This window comes from Oncorhynchus clarkii, chromosome 2 (assembly GCF_045791955.1).
Source record: "Oncorhynchus clarkii lewisi isolate Uvic-CL-2024 chromosome 2, UVic_Ocla_1.0, whole genome shotgun sequence".
In the NCBI taxonomy this organism is placed as follows: Eukaryota; Metazoa; Chordata; class Actinopteri; order Salmoniformes; family Salmonidae; genus Oncorhynchus; species Oncorhynchus clarkii.
Window position 1 is genome coordinate 57,526,842 of NC_092148.1, and position 23,304 is coordinate 57,550,145.

The 23,304-nt window shown below is 44.2% G+C and overlaps 2 protein-coding genes across 3 annotated transcripts in view; both read right to left on the reverse strand.

The window, feature by feature from the left end:
- Positions 1-287: 287 nt before the first annotated feature.
- LOC139377731 (mesoderm posterior protein 1-like) lies at positions 288-3,101 on the reverse strand. The gene is made up of 4 exons (XM_071120543.1): positions 2,950-3,101; positions 747-1,429; positions 541-692; positions 288-341 (listed from the first exon to the last, which is right to left on the reverse strand). Exons 1-4 carry the CDS (start codon positions 3,099-3,101, stop codon positions 288-290), a joined length of 1,041 nt encoding a protein of 346 aa, XP_070976644.1.
- Positions 3,102-3,775: 674 nt separating this feature from the next.
- Positions 3,776-23,304, reverse strand: part of LOC139370466 (synaptic vesicle glycoprotein 2Bb) — a 57,953-nt gene continuing 38,424 nt past the window's right edge. Inside the window, exons 2-13 of one of the 2 annotated variants that reach the window (XM_071109964.1) lie at positions 14,045-14,757; positions 10,752-10,932; positions 9,559-9,710; positions 8,967-9,100; positions 8,670-8,759; positions 8,427-8,540; positions 8,230-8,318; positions 7,865-8,029; positions 7,204-7,337; positions 6,684-6,884; positions 6,190-6,349; positions 3,776-6,017 (exon numbers count right to left, since the gene is read on the reverse strand). In XM_071109964.1, coding sequence (XP_070966065.1) covers positions 5,834-6,017; positions 6,190-6,349; positions 6,684-6,884; positions 7,204-7,337; positions 7,865-8,029; positions 8,230-8,318; positions 8,427-8,540; positions 8,670-8,759; positions 8,967-9,100; positions 9,559-9,710; positions 10,752-10,932; positions 14,045-14,507 — 2,067 coding nt within the window. In that variant the 5' untranslated portion in view covers positions 14,508-14,757 and the 3' untranslated portion in view covers positions 3,776-5,833. The remainder of the gene's footprint in view (positions 6,018-6,189; positions 6,350-6,683; positions 6,885-7,203; positions 7,338-7,864; positions 8,030-8,229; positions 8,319-8,426; positions 8,541-8,669; positions 8,760-8,966; positions 9,101-9,558; positions 9,711-10,751; positions 10,933-14,044; positions 14,758-23,304) is intronic. The other variant, XM_071109973.1, reaches the window with a different exon arrangement.

A 23,304-nucleotide genomic window follows, 5' to 3' on the forward strand; every position in this document is an offset into this window, starting at 1 on the left:
TATTTCAATACTGTTACTTACAACTTAAAATGCTTCTTTACTTACAAACTTGCTAATTTACTTACAAAACTCTTACTTTTAAATACAGGAATAGCCAAAGACACATTAGTTAGTTATTAGTTCATATTTTATTATACACTTAAAAAAAGTTTTGTATTTACAATGAACGTTGTGTAAAATCTAGAATTTGGAAATAATAGAAATGAGTTATATTAACATATAAATACTCTGTAGATCAAAGTAAACGTCTATGACTGGACAGTAGATTCTCTTGATGAGGACTTCTGTTACATCCAGAAGTCTTGAGGAATGTTCTGATAGTGGACATCTTTTCTGTATATCTGAAGGAGAAAAAATATATTTTGTTTACTCGTTCAAACAGATTTTCTAATTTCCTTAAAACCATCAAACTGAAAAATTGCAATGAGTGATACCAATTATTGTGAGTAAACAAAATTAACAGCAATAAAACTTGTCATTGACCATATAAATGGAAAAATATTTGAACATCTAAATACTGTACATTGAATCTGTACATACCTGACATGACTGTGCAGCCTCTGCATACTCTGGCGATTCCAACAGCGAATCCATACTGGAGTTGAAGCTGTTGTCGTAAGCACACGTGTCCATCTCACTGCTGAGTGGGTACCTCTCCATCCCAGTGTTGTGGAGCGGGTACGTGGGCGTAGCTGTGTGGAGGATCTGTTCCTGCCCTGCACGTCTCCCCACCTCTGCTTCCTCACCCCAGCAGTACCCTGAGGAGGAGGTGTTGAACTGGCACAGGCCCACAGAGTCTTGTTGAGGCGATACGTGGTGTCCTGACACAGGGAGGTTCAGCTCCTTCCTCTGACACACAGCCTCCTCGCTGAGCTCTAGCTGGGCCGACAGGTGGGAGATGTAGCCGATGGTGAGGCGCAGCGTCTCGATCTTGGTCAGAGTCTGTCCAGCCGGAGCCACAGACGGGGGCAGGTAGGTCCTGAGGTGGTTGAGGGCTTTGGTCAGGTCTCTCATCCTCAGCTTCTCCTTCTCGCTGGCACTCTGTCTCTGCTTGCTGGGGTTCTTGGAGCGGTTCTTTCTAATCCTCCCTCCGGAGGGTCCTCCCTCGTCGCTGGAGGATGGGGAAGCGGACGCCTTGGCTCCTCCAGAGTGTGTGGACCTGTGAGGTTCTGTGGCGGTCCCCCGAGGCAGGCAGGAGGATGAGAAGTCCATGTAGGCAGAAGGGGAGAGGATGCAGGTCTCTGGAGAGGAGACGTTATAAAACTCAGAGTCCGAACTGGGATAACTCCAGTGGTACTGAACACCAACACCATAGTTGCTGAGAAGAGGGGCAGACATATCCATGCTGTCTGTCTGTGTCCTGTCCTGCGTGTTGAGCGGTAGGACTGAACTGAAGAGCTTGGCCTGTGGGCTGGTGAAGAGGAGAGCCCTGGTTTTATGCAGGAGTCGGAGGTGTGAAGTGACACCTCTGCAGGCCCTCTCAGGCCATCAACATGGCTTCCCAGAGCTTCTCAGAGCTTCCCAGAGCTCAGCCCTACTGGACAGAGAGAGGCTCCACCATGCAGTCCTCTGCTGGGAAATCATACAACTACTGCTGCTCAGAGAGAGACGTGTCAAATTTGACCCCTGACCAAAACAATAAACATTTTTGCTCTCATAAGGTTTTTGCCATTGTGGTCTCAAATCATCTGGTTTTGTAATCATTTCCCTCATGAGTTACATCAGCCAATGATTTGAAAAAGGCCACTGTTCACAAGTTATTCATTTAGACCATAGTGGTTCAGAGGCTGAATTTTCGGGAAATAATTGCTCCAATGACAATGACTGAAACAAATGTTTATGCATATAGAGCCATTATTACACATTAAATGAAATATTATTGAATAGTTATAATAATTGTCAATCAATCCATCACTTGATCATTAATCATTGATATAACATAGGGAACATTTGAAAGACTGCTGCGTATTTTTAACAATGTAAGTCAGTTACAGCATACCATTCCCAGGGCATGGCATTATGTGTACATTTTGGTCATCACAGCCCACTATGAAAGGTCTTAATTATGTTTGATTATCTCTTTAGTCCCAGTTACACGTGTGGCGTGACTTTCCATTACAGATTCACACAGTGGTTGTGTCTTTAGCTGAGCTCATTAGGGGTGCCAAGTGACGCCTTGGCTGTGAGAGAGTCACTCCTGACTCTTCTCTGAACCTAAACTGACCATCGGTGTACTCTGTGACCGGTTGACCTGTCATGTTGTGGTTTTAGGCTGCCATAGTAGATATGAACATTCACCCTGAATGAGACATCTGTACCCCTCCCACACCAACACACACTCCTATACATTGACATGAATTCAAATATGAGCCAAAGAGAATGTTATTGATAGTTACGCAACTGCTAGTAGCACCATGAGCAATAGATGCATTGCCCACCTGATACACTGGGACTGAGACTGGGGGAGGTCCGTGGGGGTTTTCCTCACACGTTTATGTTTATCCTGAAGCCTGGTTTTGTTAACTCGTGAACATCTCCATGGGAAACAGTGCAGGATTAGGAATTACATTACCCATCTCGACCCTTGGTGAACAGGTCAAGATCACTGAATTTCCCTCTGTAGATAAATCAAGTATATAGCTGTGAATAGAATGTCTAGATCTGGACATTGTGAGAGAAGAAAAATGACCCAGATTACTGTGCTGTACACACAACTTTGCATTTCCTTATGTGACTAAACATTCAAACCACAAAAGAAAATGTGTTCATTTCATTTGTGAGTTGAGCTATCGGATACTTGAACATGCTTCCCAATCATTCTCAGTCACATTTCTAAGTGGAGCCAGTAGTGTATCTGTATTGCAGTGTTCCATTATTGTACACATTGTACAACGATTGGCATCCATCCCCATCCCCAGCTGCCCTGGCCCTGAGTGACCCTAGGCTCACCCTGGTCGGGGTGAGAGGGGCCAGTGGGACTGCGGGGGTGAGGCCAGTGGGCCTGTGGTGGCCTTTGGCACCTCAGAGTTACAGCTAGAGACAGAGCTGGCACCTGTCCTGTCCGCCCCCCACGCAACCAGAACCTTCAGCCTGCCTGACATGGCCCAAGCCTTCCCAGGGGCGCACATTCAGCACTCCACAGCTGTTTAAAGCAGTGAGTCTAGTTTTTGCCTTAGAACCCAGTTTGTGGTTTTAGAGAAGAGCTGTGATGGATTTTCACCAGATTCATATTTGTATAGCAGTGAACCTCTATTATGTCCTGTACAATTGTTTACAATTCCTCATACAATATGCAAACCAAGGAATATGATTGATTCACTGTTAGTATTCTGTCCTGCCCTACCTATAAATATCCACAGCTCCCATTTTTACTCTTGTATTGGACCCAGTGTCCTGATGTTGTCCCTGGGGAAGTGAGTTGTTTCACACCTCTGGTAGAGTAAACATCACCACCCACAAATCTACCCCCCCCCCCCCTTCAATGCTCTCTGTTGAGGACCATCCCCCACGCCTCCAATGTCCCCCCACTCAAAACAGGTGAAATGACGGGAAGCCCTGAATGGGTTCTATGTCTGACTCGAAACATCTCAACCAAGCGTAAAGAGAGCATGTTTCCAACTCAGAATGAATGCGTTATGAGAGTTGTGTAGTTCTTCATGCTCGTGTTTTACACCTTTCATATCACTGGAGAAACCTGAACCAACCAGGTCTGTCTATCACCGAGTGGCATATTACAGCGCTGATGCCAAGTAGAAACCAGACATCGCTCACAGTACACTGATAGATTGGTTTTTATTTTTTTTCACAGTCACAAAACAAAACATGTATGTGAAATGAATGTCTTTTACCGTGACATACAATATTTTGAGATCAAAATAGAAAAATCAAAGAACAACGCATGGCTTTTTCTGTTTTACAATGACGGACACACAAACTAAATCAGAAAAACAGAACTGTATTCATAAGCCGATCCCTTGATACCCGCGGTGATGCAGTTCAAACATGTGCTTGAGAAAGAAACCAGGTTTTTATTGAAAACACTGTGTACCTTACGACTCGACTGAACCGCTGCATTCAGGTAAGGCGGATAACTTCCTGCAGCTCAGTTGATAACAGCTCCGTGTATGTTTTCAAGAGAGATATAACAAGTATTAATTACTACATCATGTATCGGCAATAATGTGATTGTGTCTACCTCCGGAGGATGGTACAAGTGCTCGATAGACTAGCTAAAGGAAACCAAAGCTACACTTTGAAGAAGGATAATTCAATATCACCTTCATTCTTTTTTTGTAACTTTCTCTATTTAAAAATGTCTTACGTTATTGTGTGAATATAGTGTAGATTCAATAACGATAGTCAAATGTAAAATAGTGTTTCAACAGCAAAGCATGTAACTGTTTGATTGTTAGTATGACAGAAATAATTGGCAAAAGTATTGTTTTGTATTGGAAAAGAAATGCAATTGGCTCCTCAATACTTGACAAGAAACAGCTTATGAATGCTTAAACTAACTAAAGTGATTGTTAATTCAAGCCGGTACAGGCTACAATCCAGTCAGTTATTTACATTGACACAGACAGCAAACATCATTCAGACGACTTGCTTTTTGAACAACACATGAAAAAGACACAGAAACATTACATGGTAGGTAGATAACACCCACACACCCACATGCAACTCATTCGACAGTTATCAGTAACAGCACGGTGTGCTTCAGTGAATCCCCCATCCCCAATACAATAAGAGCATTCCCCCCACATATTGTAAGATACATTTTCCTTCATATTTCTATGTGGTACCACTTAAAACAGAAAAACGAAAGATTTCGTCGCATAGACAACACAAATAAAGCACAGCCAAGAGCATCATGTGCAGTAACGTGGAGGCTGAAACTGATAACATTTACAAGCAAGCACATAAACACACTCATGGACCAAACAGTTTGCTAAATTAAGTTGCTAGTAAGATTCAATTGTGAAGTTGGACCACAAAAATCGACAAAAGAAATCGATTTATCCTGGTTTCCAAGGGCATATTCATCAGGAAAATAATATTAGAATGGAACGGTCAAATCCTGCAGTAAATTGCAGTTCTATGTTGTTTCTCTTGTGGCGACCTACTGATGGACTATAACTTCTTAACACTCAACTAAAGTTAGAAATTCAAAAATACAGTACAGATGTGGTGAAGGATATTTGCTGTTCTCCGACTCCATACCGTAGGTTGATTGTAACACAAGACAAGAACAGGGAGGGAGTGCTACAGTCTACAGAGTTTACATTTTGGCGAGAAAGTAGAGGGTATGAGTTGAGAGCTATTCATTGAGGCAGGGCCAAGATAAAAAATTTAAAAAACGTAATTCTGGCAGAACAATACAACAGTATGTGAATTCAAAATGGCACTGGGGAAAGATTTCCACGACCAGAAATCTGTTTCTGGTTACCAAAGTCGCCGTCGAGGTTTATACATGTTCAGATTTTTCATCTCGTCTCAGATGTACAGTATCATACATTAGTAGGGCAAATTAGGATTCATAGAGTGATAAATAAGCGATTGAATTAGAGAAAATGTCAATTTGGTCCCAAGAATAATTTATATACGGAGTAGATTTTAAAGAATTTCACTCCAAACACATCATAACTGGTGAGACAGAACAGACAATGAAGCACACTGCATGTTATTAAAGGTTCTCAATATGTTGCTGGAAAAAACTCCTGTCAATTCCTGTTGGTCACAGCCAATCTTGCTTAATGCCTGTGTGTCTCTCAGAGTAACTCCACCTGTAAAGGTTGCTCCTGGCACCTTTGACCTTTTGGCCAGTATGACCACCTCACTGGAGGATCTTCTCCCGGGTCTCGGGTAGCTTGAGGGCAACCAGGCCTCCGCACACCAGAGCAGCGCAGGAGAGGAGAATGGGGACGACTTTGGTGACCCCCACAAAGGAGGCAAAGATGGAGCTACCCAGGATAGCAGCCAGTTTACACAGGGCATTCAACACCCCAAACGCTGTGGCTCTGTGGGAGGAGGTTAGGGACACAGGTTAAGTAACCACAGGAAACTAACTTTATAACTTTCTGATAATTGGTTGACATACGTAGTTCTAAGAGTATAAAAATCAATAATACGATATAGAATAATCTAGCTATATATCCAATAGGCCTAATCTAAGAAATTGCTGTACGGTACCTTTTGGAGGCTGGGTAGAGTTCCACTGTGATGACCTCGATGCCGTTCCATGCTGCCACGCTGACCCCACAGAACAGACACTGCCAGGCTATGATGGCCGCCTGACTGAAGCTTAGGAACAGGAAGAAGGTGCACCCAGCTGAGATTAGCATGGAGAGGCCTGCAGAGAGAGGAGCAGAGCGGGCTCACGGTAGAATGTCGCTTAGCTCAGTGGCACGTCGTGTGCAGAGGGTGATGTAGCCGTGAGGTGTGCGGTACGATTCATTCACACTTCAATGTTCCTTGATCATATTTCAAGGCTCACACCCATAGATATAACTTCATAACACCTTTCTCATCTGACAATTGCAGAGCAGAATCCCAGGGGAGCAATAGCTGAGCTGCTGCTCTACACAGTATCTGCACTTGTCCTACCTGTCCATTGTAAGAGCTAATACAGCTCAAATGAAAGGAAGCTTTTACCATTGTACTTTGTCCAATGCAGACCTACTCACCTATGATTTTGACCCTGCCTATCTTCTCCATGAACAGAGCTGATATGATGTTGCCGGGCAGAACAGCCAGGGACCCCAGGAAGCTGACCAGGTAGATGAGCACGTCGTTCTCCTCATCGATGTCCAGGTGACAGCCCCTCTTGTTGTGGAGGAACGTGGTGTTCTCCAGCTTACAGTCTATGAACTTCTCCTCGTACAGGTCTGGAGGAAATGTGACAATGGCATTGATAATACATAAATAGTATACCCGGAGCAACATGCATGGCTTTGCAATTCTTAGTCCATTGGTCAATATGTACTGTCGTTTTACAGTGAAACATAGCAATAGTAATTGATGATGCTGGCATGCATTAGACACTGTATGGTCACAATGTTTCATTCATATTGAGCAGGACCTGATTATTGCAAAAGTTCAATCTCCGTTTAACCTTTTTTGCTTTTGGAAACTTTCCAAAGGGTTAAACTTGTTAACAATGTGATGCATTGGTTGGCCTACTGTAACACCTCCAGCGGCTCCCACCTGTGTTATAGAAGACGGTGGATCTGATGGTGCAGTTCTCAAACATTGTTTCAGTGGACTTGATGTCCTCAAAATAACAATCTTCAAACAGTGAATCCTCAAACTTTACAGACTTCATCTCTATGTTGATGAACCTAAAGGGATGGAACACAAAAGCATGATTCCTGACTTTTTGACCAAGTGGCACACAGCTAACTAATGGTTACATGCTAGAATGGCAGACAGCACTATCCCTCTTCAAAATTGTCAGTCGAATTTTGAAAGAAATTGTACACGCCATCAGGAGCGCAACTTTCACTGGGGATGGGGCCCCACATTCAGACATGTTTTTTTGTTTTTGTCCCCCCCCAGTTTTATAATTGGAATGTGATACAAATGGAGGCAATGGTGTGCTTTAGGACCATGCGGACACCTCCTAGCTGTCGGGTAGGATGTTTGGAGGTTTTATCTGACTGGATCATTAAAAAATATATATTATTATAATTATGTCCACCCCACTTCTAAAACCAAAGTTGCGCCCCTGGGCACCATACTTAGATAGAATGATATGTTACATTGTCATTAAAGAGACATGATAATGAAATGACTAATATTACTACTACACATGGTACTTAGGTGTAGTAATGAGAAGGCCCAGAAGGGGGCGATAGAGGTGCCATACTTGTCATTGATGTATTCTCCCTCTCTGTGGATCTGATTCTCCAGGGAGAAGTTGAAGTGGAAGCGTTCAACTCTCTCTCTATGGAACACCTTGACTTTGGACTCATACTCCTCTTGCTGCAGGTATTTGATCATGTCAGGGAACCACACACCCAGTCCATAGTAACTGAAACACAATGGTAACAAGAGTTATTGGACCAATGTAAAAAGGAACATTGACAACCAATGTTAGAATACACATACAGTATTTTTGCATCCTGATTGGGTGCCATTTGTGATCCAGTCTTGATATATTTACAATCAGCTGCACACACTATATATACACTCTTACCTCTTTGGCATCACATATATTGTACATATATTTACCTGAAGGCCATGGTGAACCAGATGATGGCCATGAACAGCGTACTCAGTCTCAGCTCAGGTCCCAAGAGAGAAGCAACATTCCTCAGTATCTGCAATGAAAACATGGCATAGTGACACGTCACCTACTAATAGCCTGTTACTGTTAATGTTGGTCTCATTAGGTAACACGTTTGTTTTCAGGACATTTTGGGGCCTACCAGTTTGCACAGAGTGAGGGTTCGAACGGCCCATCGCTGTATAGCCGTCCCTGTGGCACTCTGGATCTCAATGAACTCATCCTCATTGGTCTTCGGAGCCTTGATGTGGGTCACCTGACGGGAATGAAATGATGGTCACTCCTCTAGTTAGGTTTCATGATATTCTGTGATGCTGAGAAACGGCAAAGCAGCCCTTCAAGAGCGTGTTATTTATTGTCAAACTGTTGTCGTGTCGCCACTCACCTGGAAGACCTTCTCAGGCTGGCCCTTAGCCCTCCAGTTGGTGTCATGGACATTCTTCAAGATCATCCAGGCCTCGTCATGTTTGGCATTCTAACAAAGACAACCACATACTCTGAGTGAAACCTCAGGATAGTAGTCCTCACTCTTTTTATCGATCAGTTTTGTTTTATTCAACAAAATCAGTGTTGATTTATGAACTGGGAAAAAATTATCGACACAATAGGTTAAACCCAGAGTATAACGTTCCTGAACTGTTCATCTGTGAACAATCTTTTAGTTGGAGAAAACAGATCTTACTTCCAGGAGGAACCTGGGGCTCTCAGGCATGAACATGAGCCCCACCAGGGAGGTGATGGCAGGCAGGGCACAGACCAGCACAAACACCCTCCAGCCGTGGAACTGGAACTCTGTCCCCATGCTGAAGCCCCAGCCTGGAACACAACACAGCCACAACATAATCCTTATTCATTCTCTAAGTCTAGACTGAAGAGCCTGGAACACAACACAACCAAATCTCTCAATGTGTCTAGAAAACAATCACAGTAAGATATACTAAAAGGGCATTATGATCATTTTCACACTTTCACAGTATTATTTCACAGTATTATAGGAAAATCACATTGTGGACTGCACTGAGATGTATTTCAATGCAAACCTAGAGAGTAAATTACTGGTACTGAAATATATTTTACTGTGCGTTTACAGATTAATATCTTAAAAAATCAATCAACCAGTTAATGAACTCAATACATATGCTATATAATTTGGTTACATTTACACAACATCCTGGACACGGACCACTGTAGCTAAACTTGCTTTTGTCAGCGAGATAATATTGATCCCAGGTCATAGTAAGAGTTTCCTGTTGAGTGCTTAGTGTGTACTATACCGTAGCGAGGGATGATGCCCCAGGCAGTGAAGGAGGCGTAGATGCCCCCCACCATCCAGAACATACACAGCCAGCTCAGGTGTTCCCCTCTCTTATCCATCTGCAGGAACTCTGAGAAGTAGGAGTAGACTATGGGGACAGAGCCTCCGATGCTGAAGGGAGAAACACAGGATTAGTATAGGAACTCACCGAGATTGTAGACTACACAACAGATGTGTAATCTTGCAAGTATTATCTTTATTTCAAGGTCCAACACAGCCGTTTTTTTGGGTAACAATGAATTACCTTACTGTGATTGTTTTCAATTAAAATGGTCAAAAAGAAAGAAAAATAGCTTCTTAGCAAAGAGCAATTTCTCGAGCAAGAATTTTGCTAGGACTGTCTGGGAGGGGACAACTGAAAAAGCTTTTGTTGGCAGAGAGGTTTGGAACTTTCTTATTGGTCTGTTAAGTAATTTACTGCCTGTCACTAGACAGGCCAGAACTCCATCCCACCAAAACAGGCTGAAATTTCAAGCAGTCTTTTCAAACAGCTTTTACACTAACAGGGCATTATGATCATTTTTACACTTTCACAGTATTATTCCAACCTCATAGTGTGGAAATATAAAACACAGGAAAATCACATTGTGGACTGCACTGAGATGTATTTCAATGCAAACCTAGAGAGTAAATTATTGGTACTGAAATATATTTTTGGAGCAGGAGACATAAAGGAGAATAGTATTTTTTTGCAGATTTTTGTCAGTAGTTTGAGCTTCCACAAATATCCAAACATATATGGATACACACGGAACTAATACACCATGCTCTTGCAGCTGAGCTTTTCTTTTTACACAACACAATGTTTTTGCGTACTGTAGCTTTGACCTGATTCTGGAGCCAGTATGCATAGGCTTACATCCCTGTGGAACAACGCTATTCTGAGACAGCACAGTGCTGCGTTGTTGTAGGAGGAGGAAGGCTCTGAATGTGGTGTCCTGCAGTAACTATTTCATGTTTGTTGTAGTTCTTTAGAAGCTGTGTAAGCATCGCGTCGTGCTGTGTAAGCATCGCGTCGTGCGACACATACGTAACATTGTCAACATTTTATCAGGTGGAGAGGATCATGTTCAGGTTAAGCCCCAATCCTAGTTACAACCCAAATACCTTTGAGTAGCAATTCATCCCTTGTTTCCAATTTCTCTTTCTTACCCGATGCCAGAGAAGAGCCTAAAGAAGAGGAAGAAGCCGTATCCCTGGGCGAAGGAGGAGAGGAAGGCGAAGACACAGTTGACGGTGAGGGCCCAGATCAGACACTTCCGGCGGCCCAGTTTGTCTGCCATTCCACCCCAGATGAACGCCCCAACCATCATGCCCAGGAACACTATCAAACCTGTAGGAGAGAGAGAGAGGCAAGACACAGTCAGAGGCCAGCACAGCTACAGTTCATTAGCAGACATGTATCTAGTGATATGAACTCTGTGAATAAAGTGGAAGGCAACACACTGTTGAGATGACCATACAGTCTGGTTGTGACCATACAGTCTGGTTGTGACCATACATTATGGTTGTGACCATACATTCTGGTTGTGACCATACAGTCTGGTTGTGACCATACATTCTGGTTGTGACCATACATTCTGGTTGTGACCATACAGTCTGGTTGTGACCATACAGTCTTGTTGTGACCATACATTCTGGTTGTGACCATACATTCTGGTTGTGACCATACAAACTGGTTGTGACCATACAGTCTTGTTGTGACCATACATTCTGGTTGTGACCATATAGTCTGGTTGTGACCATACATTCTAGTTGTGACCATACAGTCTGGTTGTGACCATACAGTCTGGTTGTGACCATACATTCTGGTTGTGACCCTACATTCTGTTTGTGACCCTACATTCTGGTTGTGACCCTACATTCTGTTTGTGACCCTACATTCTGGTTGTGACCCTACATTCTGTTTGTGACCCTACATTCTGGTTGTGTTGTTATGGATCGCAGCGTTGTATTTTAGGAAACATACAATATACAAAGTTGTTCTTGAATTGCTCAACTACTAAAAGAGCCCCAGTAGCCCCAGCACATCGTGATAGCTGGGCATTGGTGACACTTTGATGTTGTCCACCGTGGGGCAGGCTTGTCCATCTCTCCTGAGAGATGACGGCCTACCCCGGCCAAAATGCAGGACACTGTCCTATGGACAGTATTGAGAAATCCCTCATTAGTGAAATAATTAGTGTAATAAAAAACATGTTTAATTGGACACACTCAAAGACAAACACAAACATTTATTAGAATAATTGTACATGTTTATACCCATTTTTTTGTACTCTGCATTCTTACTCTCTCCAGGGCTAGGTCAGAGAGGTAAAACCGTGTTTCTAAGCTAACAACAGACTAAGTGTTTTTGGTCAAATTGAACAGCTTTGAGTGGTCTTTTGTAAAGCCTTAACAATGGTAACAGGTATGCTATTTAGATGTCATAATGATTTTTTTGTGTTTTTACTTCTCAGTGGGGTGTCTCTTTTTAGAACATACTGTTTAATGTGTACCTTTGTCCATCTTGCAAAGCTTGGCTGGAACAAGTATTTTTAGCACATAATGAAAGCCTGCATCAAGTATAATTTTCTTTTAGTTCAAGTAAATGCTGACATTTGATAGAATCCTGTAGTTGGCTGTGTTTGTGCCTCAGCAAGCAAGTACTGTATTTTCAGATAAAGACTATTTAAGCCCCAGATAAGTACCTATAACGTATGTGACCCTTCCAGTACTTTTCTGTGACACTTTTCTATGCACTGTACTGTATATGTACGCCTAAAGCTTCCCTCAGCTTACATGTAGCCTATCAACCATACCCATCTATCACTGGGGAGGAATCTTCCCAAAATAACTAAATGTATCAATGTGCCTATCGCCAAAGCCTGGTATCACGCTCTGGGCCACGATGTCACTGCAGATGGCACTGCCATGGGGGGTGTGGGTGATGACTGGTGTGAGAGCGAAGGCCCGCCCATCACCGGATAAGGAGAAGATGACCAATCCCCCAACCTCCTCTCCCCGAAGGATAGTGACACTGCTGCCACTCTGCCTTCTGATTGGACAGTTTCCACCCATTGAGTCAGAATGTATGCTGTGGTGATCACAGTGAAAGTGTGGATTAGAGGCAGCTCATATTTCAGTCCCATTGAAGCTGATTGCTTATAGTTAAGGAGTGAAAATATCAACCCTTGAGGAAAAACCAGAGTGCATTCTGTAAATTTGTAGATGAAATTACTGTAAAGAGCAGCATTCATGCCACACTAAAACAGAACGTCTGCTAACTTATTCCTTTTGAAAGGAGATGCTACATGAGATGTTCCACTGTGATCAAGCATATACCCTGTTGCCTCCGAGTACCTAAAAGTACCCTGACACCACCATACCTATTCAATTTAATTTGATTCAAAACATTATTTATACCCGAAGTGCCATTACTTTGGGCATGTCAGTCAGTCTGAGATGTGAGGGCTGCAGAATGTACAGTGCAGTGAATAAAAGTTGATTGTGATTGTTGCAGCATAAGTTAGCCGAAGGAAAGTGAAGCAGCAGGCGAACAGTACGTATCCTAGACGCAAGGTCAGTAGAGTAGCTATCGATCTCCTCTCCTCAGCTACCTGCTGACTCAGTACTTTCAGTACAGTCTGCTTGTAGCCGCTGGGAGGAGGCTGCTGGCTGGAGAGAGGGAGAAAGAAAACTGCCCTCTCATCCCAGATATTTGTCTCCTTGGACAGCTTCCACCCACAAGCTTCAAAGTGAAGGACTTGTCTCGCGTTGTTAACTCTGAATTACTAATTCACCACTGCACTAGAACAATGTGTCCCACTCTTCAAAGACGTCCTATTCTCAACCTTATTTTCCCGTGTCTAGTTTGATTTATCTCCGCCAGTTATTTTAGAGAGGCCATTTCTTTTAGATAGGCGGACATTTATCAAGCCTTTGAGTAGAAAACCTTGAACATTTGAATGCCCTTCTATGTGTTCAAATATTCTACGTCAGTTTCTGAGAAGAACCGTTCAGAAATGTTGTGAACTCGTCTGACGTGCTTATTTAGCTAGCTGCTGTTGTTAAAGTGGAATGGAAAGAGGACCCATTTCCCTCAGACATGGACCTGCAAAATGCTGCATGGTCTCAATCAGTGTGATTGGTGGCGTGCCGCAGACCCGTTCCGGTTGCCAAAAATAATGTGTTATTTGCTGTGGGGATACGGATCATACATTTCCCACCTGCTTCACTAAGCAGGAATATATTGGCGTCCAGTAGTGCATGACAAGCAAACAGATTCATCTTGAAATCGACTGTGCCATTAGCTAATTTGAGAGCATTTCTAATTTACGGAGTACTTAAGTACCTCCTGGCTAGTATTGATTGCCAGGCTGCTATTGGCTGGAATCTGTTGACCCAGACATTGTAAACGTGTTAGTATGTCTTCTAACAAGTAATGGCATTTAGCCATGACTCACCTAGCATGCCTTTCTCTCCATTGGATAAGCACATGTCCTTCTCCGCGCTGGGCAGCACGAACCCCACCACAAAGCACTCCACCCCATCAGCCATGAGGGCCAGACCCAGCACTATAAACAGGGTCCACTGGAACCGTCCATGCCCACAGTCCTCCATGATGTCCTCATACTGCTCAGCCAGCTCCTCCAGCTCCGTGGCCCCTGCCTGAGCCTGCCTGGCCTTGGCCCTCGCTGCTCTCTGGGCCGCCTTCACCTCGTCAGGGTGGGGGATCCCCTGGTACTCCCCCTCGTACATCTGGTCCTCGTCATCATGGCCTTCCGTGGCATCGCTGGCTGCGTCCTCCTCCTGAGGGTAGGACTCGCCCTGGTAACCGTAGCCCCCCTGGTCTCCTCCCTCTCCGTAGGTGCCGTAGGGGTCACCTCCTCCTTGGTGGTACACGTTGTTCTGGTAAGGGTCAGCCATGATGCCGCTGAGACGCTACAGCCAAGTCAGCACTGTTGCAGTGAAATCCTTCAGATGATTCTGGACTAGACTGGCATACTCCTGGACAGCTTGTTCTGGTGCTTTGCTCCGTGTGTGTTCTTGTATTCCAGGTGCTATGCTGTAGATGTTTCTTGTTCCTGTTCTGAGGAGGTTGTCTTTTTAGCAGTACCTGTATTGGAACAATAGTGTTTTTTGCCTGTTCAGTTCTTCACAAGGCCTCATGCTGAACCTGAAAGATAAAGTTTATTCAGTTATGCTATTCATATTTCTTATGATTGATAACAAAATCAATACTCTGTTGATTTACTCAGAACACTTGGGAATGTTTCATCCATTTTGTATAGATTTGACTGGGAGCTGAAACTAGACATACTGTAGATCATTGGGATCTACTGCCTCTTATCTACTGTAGGGCCTTTTCCCAGTTCTAATGCACTCAATACTGAAACAGCTGGATGCAGTTTCAGATTGCATGAAAATGTCACCGGAGGTTCACTGGCATGATAAATGAATTCCTTGAAATTATCCATTTTAATAGGTTCCTTAGAGAATTCCTACTGCTACCTAAACATGTCTGTAGTAATATGCTACCTTAGGCCATAGCCTTGATGTATAATGTCATACCCTCTCAGATTCAGCTCACACTACAACACAAATGGAATATAGTAGACATCAATATTAACACACACCATACCCAATGAGACGTATAATTGTGTAATTATTGAGCGTAAAAAACATATTTTTCTTATTTCTTGGATACGAATCACTTGCCAAATAAATTCTGCACTACTTGTAGTTAATTTGTGCAGATTGAAATCTAGATTCTAGTTTAAACCTCTAAACCTATAGATCACATCTAGGTAATTCTGTATCAACTCTTTTCCCGAGCAAACAATACAATTTGAAGGGTAATTATTTTATTTTTATTTTGTCTTCTTTTTTCTATTGTTCCATTTCAGATGAAGCAGTTTCACGTCTTTGACAACTCTGATAATGACATAACCAGTCAAACAAATCTCCCCCACTAATCCACCCCATAACAGTTCTCCTTACATCTCTACAGCCTGAGTGTGGTAAAGGAGGGAAGCCACGCTGTCACATTCACAAGTAAGCCTTTTCTTCGGCCCTCTCACACAACAAAGAGCCTGGTAATGCTGCAAATGAGATTTGTCTCGCCCGGGTTAATGCTGGCTGGCTGTCACTAGTCTCTACTGGCTCTCTGGATGCCTCAACTACACCCACCCCTCTCCATCACTTACTACCATTGTGTCACCACACACTGTGGCTGCTGTCGAGGAAGTGGAGTTACATGGGTATCATAGTTTAATCGTTAATCCATTAGAAATCACGTGTCTCACTGAGAATAATCCCAATGTTTAGTTATTCCTTATTCCTCCAAATATTCTATATCAGCCAACCTTTGAGGATGTAATAGCCTACATTCTGTTGGACATGATCACACCAATGTAGGATCTTAATTTGAGCCAGTTTTTTACAGCAGGAAAATAATCTTGTAGCAACAGGCAATGTGAACTATTATGTGGGTTATAATTGATACATTTTTTGTTAGGGCAAATCAAGTCTGACATTTTAAAGTGGAAATTACTAACTTTAGAAGCCTTTTTAAACCTTGAATACACTACAAGTTTGCATTTCCTGTTGTGCGGGAAAATTCTCAGCAACAAAAGAGTGATCAAATTAAGATTCTACATCTGTATACGAGGGACTAAACTTTAATTAACATTCTAATTTTAATCATGGTGTAAAGAGAGACACTGTGAGGGACATTAGCATGTTCTTGGATTCATTAAACAAACACGGAGACCCAGGAGGTATGCAGCCAAGCCAGGTGCTAGTGTGTGCATGTGTGTGTGTAACTCTCCAGGATCTCTGTCCTCCGGGATCTCTGTCCTCCTCTCCGGCATCTCATTAACGCCTCCCAACCTCATTCACACCCAGCCTGCCTGCCTGCCTTCAGCCATACGTCTTCCCAAGACTCCTCCTCGGCAGCCTTCCCTCGCCAAGTACAGTACTTCTGTTCTACACACAGCTCTTACCAAGGGCCTTTTCACTACAAAGATGAAATTCATGGTCATTTGAATGAGAACAGGCTTCATTCCAACAGAGCAAGGCAATACCTGTGACAGACTGGAAGGTTGTCTTGTGTGACACAATCACCCCGAGTGAATAGAATAAGGGGTCAGGGGAAGAAGACTGTGAATATGCCACAAGGTATGGTATCATCAGTAATGCACGGCTCCCCAAGGCATTGGTCCCACTGCGATCCAGTTTGAAGATGGGTGTCTGAGTAAAATCAATTTGTAATACATTTCAAAGCAGCTGTTCCCCCTGCCTAATTCCATAGCTCTCGGAATGATGTTGTTTGTCCGTCTATGTTTAGATTAAAGAATGCAACACAATCAGCTAGAGTTGTTGAGATGGATTCACAACGGTACAGTACACATGTCGTTTTTTCTTTCATATTGAAGAGGCAAGACTATTAAAAGCATACCTTGAAGTTCTGCAGCTATGCTGGTTTTCCTCCTGTCCCGCTAGGTTCTTAATGGACAGATACAGCGGTCCTGCATGGCCCAGTTGGTATAGCATGGTGCTTGCACTGCCAGGGTTGTGGGTACGATTCCTGGGGCCACCCATGTGTAAAACGGATGCAAGTCAAGTGTCTGCTAAATAAAATATATCTTACCATTGGATGATACTGTACTCTACAGTATGTCTATCAGGTAGAACTGAAAACCAGCAACTCTGCAGACCTTAAGACCTGCATTTCAATAACCCTGACATTATCATCTATTTCCCTTCATAAAGTGTGAAAATGCAGCACTTTTGTCCCCTCCTGAAAGCCATGACCGTGCCTGACATCTGCTGAACCTGCTCCAGTGCCACTTTTTATATGTTGACTAAGACAAGTGAAGGTCACAGATAGCGTCCATATAGACTTGGCTCAGGGAGGGAATCACTTTCAGCATGTTTACCAACTCCACCTGATACCCTGTACTCTGAGAACCCAGAGACACAACGAGCTCCTTACTGAGGCAGAACAGAGTGGGACAGAGAGAGAGAGAAGGAAGTATTAACCTATGCTCTGTTTTCCAATTCACCAGTACAACGAGGTGTAAATGGTGGAATTCACTACTGTACAAAGACTGTAGGCTGTGTTTTGCAGCATAGTACAGCCAAAACTTTACGTTTTTACAAATGCATGGCATGTTTAACATACAAATATCAAGGCACAAGGCGAGACCCAGATGCAGACACAGGAGGCATATGGTTGGAGTTTTACAATGTTTAATAATCCAAAAGGAGGAGGCAAGAGAATGGTCGTGGACAGGCAAAAAGGTCAAAACCAGATCAGAGTCCAGGAGGTACAGAGTGGCAGACAGGTTCGTGGTCAAGGCAGGCAGAATGGTCAGGCAGGCGGGTACAAAGTCCAGAAACAGGAAAGGGTCAAAACCGAGAGGACTATAAAAAGAGAATAGAACAGGAATACGGGGAAAAACACGCTGGTTGACTTGACTAAACATACAAGATGAACTGGCACAGAGAGACAGGAAACACAGGGATAAATACACTGGGGAAAATCAGTGACACCTGGAGGGGGTGGAGACAATCACAAGGACAGGTGAAACAGATCAGGGCGTGACAACAATAGGCATATAAAGAATTTGATCAGGCTTTTCACTCGTGGTTAGAGTATTGGACCAGTAAGCAAAAGGTTGCTGGATCAAATCCCAGAGCTGACAAGGTAAAAATCTGTCATTCTGCCCCTGAACAAGGCAGTTAACCCACTGTTCACTGGTAGGCCGTCATTGTAAAAAAGAATTTGTGCTCAGCTGACTTGCCTGGTTAAAGGTTACATTTAAAAAAATATCTATATATATGAGAAAGTTGTGGAGGGTCCAGTACTCTAGGTATTGGCCTTTTCCTGTTTTCATTTGAATGTTTATTTTTTATTTAGATTCATTAGGGAGCACCATGCAAAGAGAACTTACATTTCAGGCTTACAGGAATCTTACCACATAACTACATTCAATCTTAATGAATTATTCTTTGTTCTAATATTAGAGTGATGCCGTGATAAAAGGAAGGAACTCTGAAACACCAGGAGAGGATACAGCCCTGGAGGGGTTTGGCTAGCAGCACCAGTCGAGGACACAACCCTGGAGGGGTTCCACTAGCAGCACCAGGAGAGGACACAGCCCTGGAGGGGTTCCACTAGCAGCACCAGGAGAGGACACAGCCCTGGAGGGGTTCCACTAGCAGCACCAGGAGAGGACACAGCCCTGGAGGGGTTGCACTAGCAGCACCAGGAGAGGACACAGCCCTGGAGGGGTTCCACTAGCAGCACCAGTAGAGGACACAGCCCTGGAAGGGTTCCACTAGCAGCACCAGTAGAGGATACAGCCCTGGAGGGGTTCCACTAGCAGCACCAGGAGAGGACACAACCCTGGAGGGGTTCGGCTAGCAGCACCAGGAGAGGACACAACCCTGGAGGGGTTCCACTAGCAGCACCAGTAGAGGATACAGCCCTGGAAGGGTTCCACTAGCAGCACCAGTAGAGGATACAGCCCTGGAAGGGTTCCACTAGCAGCACCAAATCAAATCAAATCAAATTGTATTTGTCACATACACATGGTTAGCAGATGTTAATGCGAGTGTAGCGAAATGCTTGTGCTTCTAGTTCCGACAATGCAGTAATAACCAACAAGTAATCTAACTAACAATTCCAAAACTACTGTCTTATACACAGTGTAAGGGGATAAAGAATATGTACATAAAGATATATGAATGAGTGATGGTACAGAGCAGCAAATCAAATCAAATCAAATTCTATTTGTCACATACACATGGTTAGCAGATGTTAATGCGAGTGTAGCGAAATGCTTGTGCTTCTAGTTCCGACAATGCAGTAATAACAAGTAATCTAACTAACAATTCCAAAACTACTGTCTTGTACACAGTGTAAGGGGATAAAGAATATGTACATAAGGATATATGAATGAGTGATGGTACAGAGCAGCATAGGCAAGATACAGTAGATGGTATCGAGTACAGTATGTACAAATGAGATGAGTATGTAAACAAAGTGGCATAGTTTAAAGTGGCTAGTGATACATGTATTACATAAGGATACAGTCGATGATATAGAGTACAGTATATACGTATGCATATGAGATGAATAATGTAGGGTAAGTAACATTATATAAGGTAGCATTGTTTAAAGTGGCTAGTGATATATTTACATCATTTCCCATCAATTCCCATTATTAAAGTGGCTGGAGTTGAGTCAGTGTCAGTGTGTTGGCAGCAGCCACTCAGTGTTAGTGGTGGCTGTTTAACAGTCTGATGGCCTTGAGATAGAAGCTGTTTTTCAGTCTCTCGGTCCCAGCTTTGATGCACCTGTACTGACCTCGCCTTCTGGATGATAGCGGGGTGAACAGGCAGTGGCTCGGGTGGTTGATGTCCTTGATGATCTTTATGGCCTTCCTGTGACATCGGGTGGTGTAGGTGTCCTGGAGGGCAGGTAGTTTGCCCCCGGTGATGCGTTGTGCAGACCTCACTACCCTCTGGAGAGCCTTACGGTTGAGGGCGGTGCAGTTGCCATACCAGGCGGTGATACAGCCCGCCAGGATGCTCTCGATTGTGCATCTGTAGAAGTTTGTGAGTGCTTTTGGTGACAAGCCGAATTTCTTCAGCCTCCTGAGGTTGAAGAGGCGCTGCTGCGCCTTCTTCACGATGCTGTCTGTGTGAGTGGACCAATTCAGTTTGTCTGTGATGTGTATGCCGAGGAACTTAAAACTTGCTACCCTCTCCACTACTGTTCCATCGATGTGGATAGGGGGGTGTTCCCTCTGCTGTTTCCTGAAGTCCACAATCATCTCCTTAGTTTTGTTGACGTTGAGTGTGAGGTTATTTTCCTGACACCACACTCCGAGGGCCCTCACCTCCTCCCTGTAGGCCGTCTCGTCGTTGTTGGTAATCAAGCCTACCACTGTTGTGTCGTCCGCAAACTTGATGATTGAGTTGGAGGCGTGCGTGGCCACGCAGTCGTGGGTGAACAGGGAGTACAGAAGAGGGCTCAGAACGCACCCTTGTGGGGCCCCAGTGTTGAGGATCAGCGGGGAGGAGATGTTGTTGCCTACCCTCACCACCTGGGGGCGGCCCGTCAGGAAGTCCAGTACCCAGTTGCACAGGGCGGGGTCGAGACCCAGGGTCTTGAGCTTGATGACGAGCTTGGAGGGTACTATGGTGTTGAATGCCGAGCTGTAGTCGATGAACAGCATTCTCACATAGGTATTCCTCTTGTCCAGATGGGTTAGGGCAGTGTGCAGTGTGGTTGAGATTGCATCGTCTGTGGACCTATTTGGGCGGTAAGCAAATTGGAGTGGGTCTAGGGTGTCAGGTAGGGTGGAGGTGATATGGTCCTTGACTAGTCTCTCAAAGCACTTCATGATGACGGATGTGAGTGCTACGGGGCGGTAGTCGTTTAGCTCAGTTACCTTAGCTTTCTTGGGAACAGGAACAATGGTGGCCCTCTTGAAGCATGTGGGAACAGCAGACTGGTATAGGGATTGATTGAATATGTCCGTAAACACACCGGCCAGCTGGTCTGCGCATGCTCTGAGGGCGCGGCTGGGGATGCCGTCTGGGCCTGCAGCCTTGCGAGGGTTAACACGTTTAAATGTCTTACTCACCTCGGCTGCAGTGAAGGAGAGACCGCATGTTTTCGTTGCAGGCCGTGTCAGTGGCACTGTATTGTCCTCAAAGCGGGCAAAAAAGTTATTTAGTCTGCCTGGGAGCAAGACATCCTGGTCCGTGACTGGGCTGGATTTCTTCCTGTAGTCCGTGATTGACTGTAGACCCTGCCACATGCCTCTTGTGTCTGAGCCGTTGAATTGAGATTCTACTTTGTCTCTGTACTGGCGCTTAGCTTGTTTGATAGCCTTGCGGAGGGAATAGCTGCACTGTTTGTATTCGGTCATGTTACCAGACACCTTGCCCTGATTAAAAGCAGTGGTTCGCGCTTTCAGTTTCACACGAATCCTGCCATCAATCCATGGTTTCTGGTTAGGGAATGTTTTAATCGTTGCTATGGGAACGACATCTTCAACGCACGTTCTAATGAACTCGCACACCGAATCAGCGTATTCGTCAATGTTGTTATCTGACGCAATACGAAACATCTCCCAGTCCACGTGATGGAAGCAGTCTTGGAGTGTGGAGTCAGCTTGGTCGGACCAGCGTTGGACAGACCTCAGCGTGGGAGCCTCTTGTTTTAGTTTCTGTCTGTAGGCAGGGATCAACAAAATGTAGTCGTGGTCAGCTTTTCCGAAAGGGGGGCGGGGCAGGGCCTTATATGCGTCGCGGAAGTTAGAGTAACAATGATCCAAGGTCTTTCCACCCCTGGTTGCGCAATCGATATGCTGATAAAATTTAGGGAGTCTTGTTTTCAGATTAGCCTTGTTAAAATCCCCAGCTACAATGAATGCAGCCTCCGGATAAATCGTTTCCAGTTTGCAGAGAGTTAAATAAAGTTCGTTCAGAGCCATCGATGTGTCTGCTTGGGGGGGGATATATACGGCTGTGGTTATAATCGAAGAGAATTATCTTGGTAGATAATGCGGTCTACATTTGATTGTGAGGAATTCTAAATCAGGTGAACAGAAGGATTTGAGTTCCTGTATGTTTCTTTCATCACACCATGTCACGTTGGCCATGAGGCATACGCCCCCGCCCCTCTTCTTACCAGAAAGATGTTTGTTTCTGTCAGCGCGATGCGTGGAGAAACCCGTTGGCTGCACCGCTTCGGATAGAGTCTCTCCAGTGAGCCATGTTTCAGTGAAGCAAAGGAGTTACAGTCTCTGATGTCCCTCTGGAATGCTACCCTTGCTCGGATTTCATCAACCTTGTTGTCAAGAGACTGGACATTGGCAAGAAGAATGCTAGGGAGTGGTGCACGGTGTGCCCGTCTCCGGAGTCTGACCAGAAGACCGCCTCGTTTCACTCTTTTTCGGAGTCGTTTTTTTGGGTCGCTGCATAGGATCCACTCCGTTGTCCTGTTTGTAAGGCAGAACACAGGGTCCGCGTCGCGAAAAACATATTCTTGGTCGTACTGATGGTGAGTTGACGCTGATCTTATATTCAGTAGTTCTTCTCGACTGTATGTAATGAAACCTAAGATGACCTGGGGTACTAATGTAAGAAATAACACGTAAAAAAACAAAAAACTGCATAGTTTCCTAGGAACGCGAAGCGAGGCGGCCATCTCTGTCGGCGCCGGAAGTTCCGGCAGGATACAGTAGATGGTATCGAGTACAGTATATACATGAGGTGAGTATGTAAACAAAGTGGCATAGTTAAAGTGGCTAGTGATACATGTATTACATAAGGATGCAGTCGATGATATAGAGTACAGTATATACGTATGCATATGAGATGAATAATGTAGGGTAAGTAACATTATATAAGGTAGCATTGTTTAAAGTGGCTAGTGATATATTTACATAATTTCCCATCAATTCCCATTATTAAAGTGGCTGGAGTTGAGTCAGTGTCAGTGTCAGTGTGTTGGCAGCAGCCACTCAATGTTAGTGGTGGCTGTTTAACAGTCTGATGGCCTTGAGATAGAAGCTGTTTTTCAGTCTCTCGGTCCCAGCTTTGATGCACCTGTACTGACCTCGCCTTCTGGATGATAGCGGGGTGAACAGGCAGTGGCTCGGGTGGTTGATGTCCTTGATGATCTTTATGGCCTTCCTGT